The sequence below is a fragment of the Cariama cristata genome, unplaced genomic scaffold (genome assembly GCF_000690535.1).
Source record: "Cariama cristata isolate BGI_N322 unplaced genomic scaffold, ASM69053v1 scaffold16865, whole genome shotgun sequence".
Lineage (NCBI taxonomy): Eukaryota > Metazoa > Chordata > Aves > Cariamiformes > Cariamidae > Cariama > Cariama cristata.
Window position 1 is genome coordinate 39,329 of NW_009619385.1, and position 2,943 is coordinate 42,271.

The window sequence follows — 2,943 nt, forward strand, 5'->3', positions numbered from 1 at the left end:
GTGAAGGCTGGTCCGGGGGGTGGTGGTGGGGGGTCCTAACCATGGGTACCGTGTGCTGCAGCAGTGCCCTGGTGCTGCACAAGGAAGTTTTGGGGTCCAGGGGATTTTTAAGCAAAGAAAGACATAAAATTTGGATTTCAGCGCTGCAGAGAGAGCTTGCGGGTGCCGTGATTCTGGCTGCGTGCCCTGGTTTTGCCCACCGCTGTGCTTTCTTGCTTTCCTTTGAGGGCTGTCCTAAAAGCGATGGTGCACACAGAGGCCATGCAGCAGCCTGTGACAGTGCCAGTGGGAGAGGGCTGGGGTCCCCAAAGGCACAGGCCCCCAGGCATCAGCTCAAAACCACAGGCTCCAAGCAGAGATGCAAGGCAGGGCAGCAATCCCCCCCCCGCCCCCCAGCCCTGCGTGGTGAAAACCAAAATGCCAAGTGAAGATCTTCCTCTGTCCCGTTTATTTTTAGAGTCACAAAAGATGATCTCCTTTCTATTCTTTCTTCTTTGCTTCCCTGTATTATCCTGACCCTAAATGCCTGGCTTTAGTCTGAAGCCCCAGCAAATAATTACATCTGTCATTCAGCAGGCTCCTGTGTTCACCTTATCGTTAAATGTAAGGCATACCCTGGCAATCCCTTTACTATGAGGAAGTGTTGAAAAGGCTATCGGCCTGACTAAGAACAGCAACAGGGACTTCACTGAGTATCAGCCCACCAAGAAGTGATCCCCAAGCTTCTTCCCTTTCAGGAGTCATGACACCTCAACCTGGCATGTTCCTTATATTCCGGTGCCAAAGGCATGTCTTAGTCCAATGCCATTACTCGTCAACTGAAGGCTGGCATAAGGCAGCTGCCCACTGCAGCTCTGTCTGCCGTCAGCCGCATCAAAGTGCTCTCAGGTTTTCTGCCTGGGAATGTCTCCGTTTACAGAGGCTGTAAACAGTTCGGCTGGCAGCCGAGACTTGGCCCCAGAGTCGAACCTACGGCTCACCTCGCGGACTGAGGGCGAGCAGCGGCATTCTGCCGCATCCTCAGGCACATCGTCCCCTCCCAGCATCGTGTCACACGCTTCCAAAACCCTGCACCCAGGAACCCCCAGCAGCAGGGTCCCTCATCGTGAAGGAGCATTAAGCTGCCAGAGTGAAGATTACAAAGGATGGGTGTTTGGGGGTTTTGGCGTCCCCGTGCCCACATGGTTCTGGCCATCATACCCCAGGGACTTTCCTGCCTCACCCTGCCCGCAGTTGCCTGCACTGAGCTCACATGCAGACTCACTTTTATAATTTCTTTCAACATAAATTAATTAAAAAACCCCACCCATGAATGCACAACTTATATGATTTTTTACAAAAAAACCCCAAAAGCTAGAATCCTCTCCTTGGCTTCTGACAGAGCTTTATTTCAAACTGCGTATGTGTGCAAATATCTGCCCAGCTGTGCACAGTGCAGCCACGCTCTCGCCACAGCTGCCTGTACAAACTTGGCCCTTGCGTGGACAAGCAACCTGTTTGGACAGTTGTACAGGGACTTACTGATTTTTTTTTTGCATTCATTCATGAGGCAGAAGTGAAAATTAGGTTCATAGATTTTGCACCTGCAGTGCTAACTTCTGCATAATTCTGGTACTGCACGTACTGTGTTTTGCAGCTGCTTTACAAACCGAGTGCTTCTGTGACAGCAGAAGCAGCAGTGAAACTAAATAATTGCTGCCGTGATTGAAAATAATACTGTGCTGGCACCCAGCTCTCATTAAACAGTGCCAGGAATAACACTTCCAAAAACATGTGGGGGCAGTTAAAAAAGACTTTCTCGCTGAATTAGGTGAGAGCCAGCGGTACCCTTCACCCTTATGTACGCTGAGCAGACTTGACCGGTGATGCTGCTGAGAGGCTCAGGGTGCTGTGCGCAGGAATGAAAGGGACAGAAATAATATGAAGTGTGTGCCTACTGAGACTGCAGTGAAAAAAGACCTGTGTCACCTCTTTTGTGTAACTTGTCATCTCTCCTGTGTTTGCATGTCTGAAGCTTGTCCAGAGGGTCTGTTTGGGGCACGCTGTGAAGAGCACTGTGACTGTGGGGACAACGTGTCGTGCCATCATGTTACTGGCGCTTGCGATTGCCCCCGTGGCTGGAGGGGCCGGCGCTGTGAGAAAGGTAAGACGGCATCCCTTCGACGGCACAGCATCCAGACCCCGCTGGGTACATCCCTGGCCCAGGGGAAACCGAGGCTCCTTCCAAAGTCTGGGAAGGAGAGAAACTTCGTTTTTAATAAAAGTTACAAGTTGTGGCAAAAGTGACAGCCTGCCCTGAAAGAGGCTTTTGGATTGCTGCAAAAAATGCTGGCTCAGCACCGCATGTGGGAGCTGGGCGCTGAGGGCAGGAGCTGACCCTTAGCCCTTGCATCTCCTTGCTTGTTTTCCCACAGCCTGCCTGCCGGGTTCGTTCGGGAAGAACTGTGCCAGCCGCTGCGCCTGTCCCCTGGGAGTGCCTTGCGATCACATCACCGGCCGGTGCGGCTGCCCGCCGGGCTTTACAGGCTCTGGATGTGAAAAATGTACGAAGAAGAAGGGAGCGATCCTCTTACAGTTCTGCTGACAGGCTCTGGGAACATGATGGGTCAAGCAATTGCTACATAAAATAGAGGCCAAAAAAAAAAAAAGAAAAAAACAGAAAAAAAAGCCCCCAACAGCGAGCTGTGCCAAGGAGCAACTCACATTATGGCAGCTGGGTGCATGCCCGCAAAATGTTAGCAAAGCACAGGGAGCCGAGTGGGAAATCAGAGCTGTGTATTTATCCAGAGGACTAGCAATAAATCAGTATTAAAATGAGCTCCTGTGGGTATGAGCAAGTCTGGAAGAGACAGAGGCATGTGAGCACATTCCTTACCCAGGGGACAGGGCTGTATTTGTGATGCTGGGGCAGGGGGGGCTGGAAGCTTGCAGGAATATGAGGGG

At 51.6% G+C, this 2,943-nt stretch overlaps 1 protein-coding gene across 1 annotated transcript in view; it reads left to right on the forward strand.

The window, feature by feature from the left end:
* LOC104162510 (multiple epidermal growth factor-like domains protein 6) overlaps positions 1 to 2,943 on the forward strand; it is a gene marked incomplete at both ends in the record, with an annotated part of 37,719 nt that overhangs the window by 29,438 nt on the left and 5,338 nt on the right. Inside the window, 2 exon segments of the mRNA XM_009701248.1 lie at positions 2,015 to 2,143; positions 2,415 to 2,543. Coding sequence (XP_009699550.1) covers positions 2,015 to 2,143; positions 2,415 to 2,543 — 258 coding nt within the window.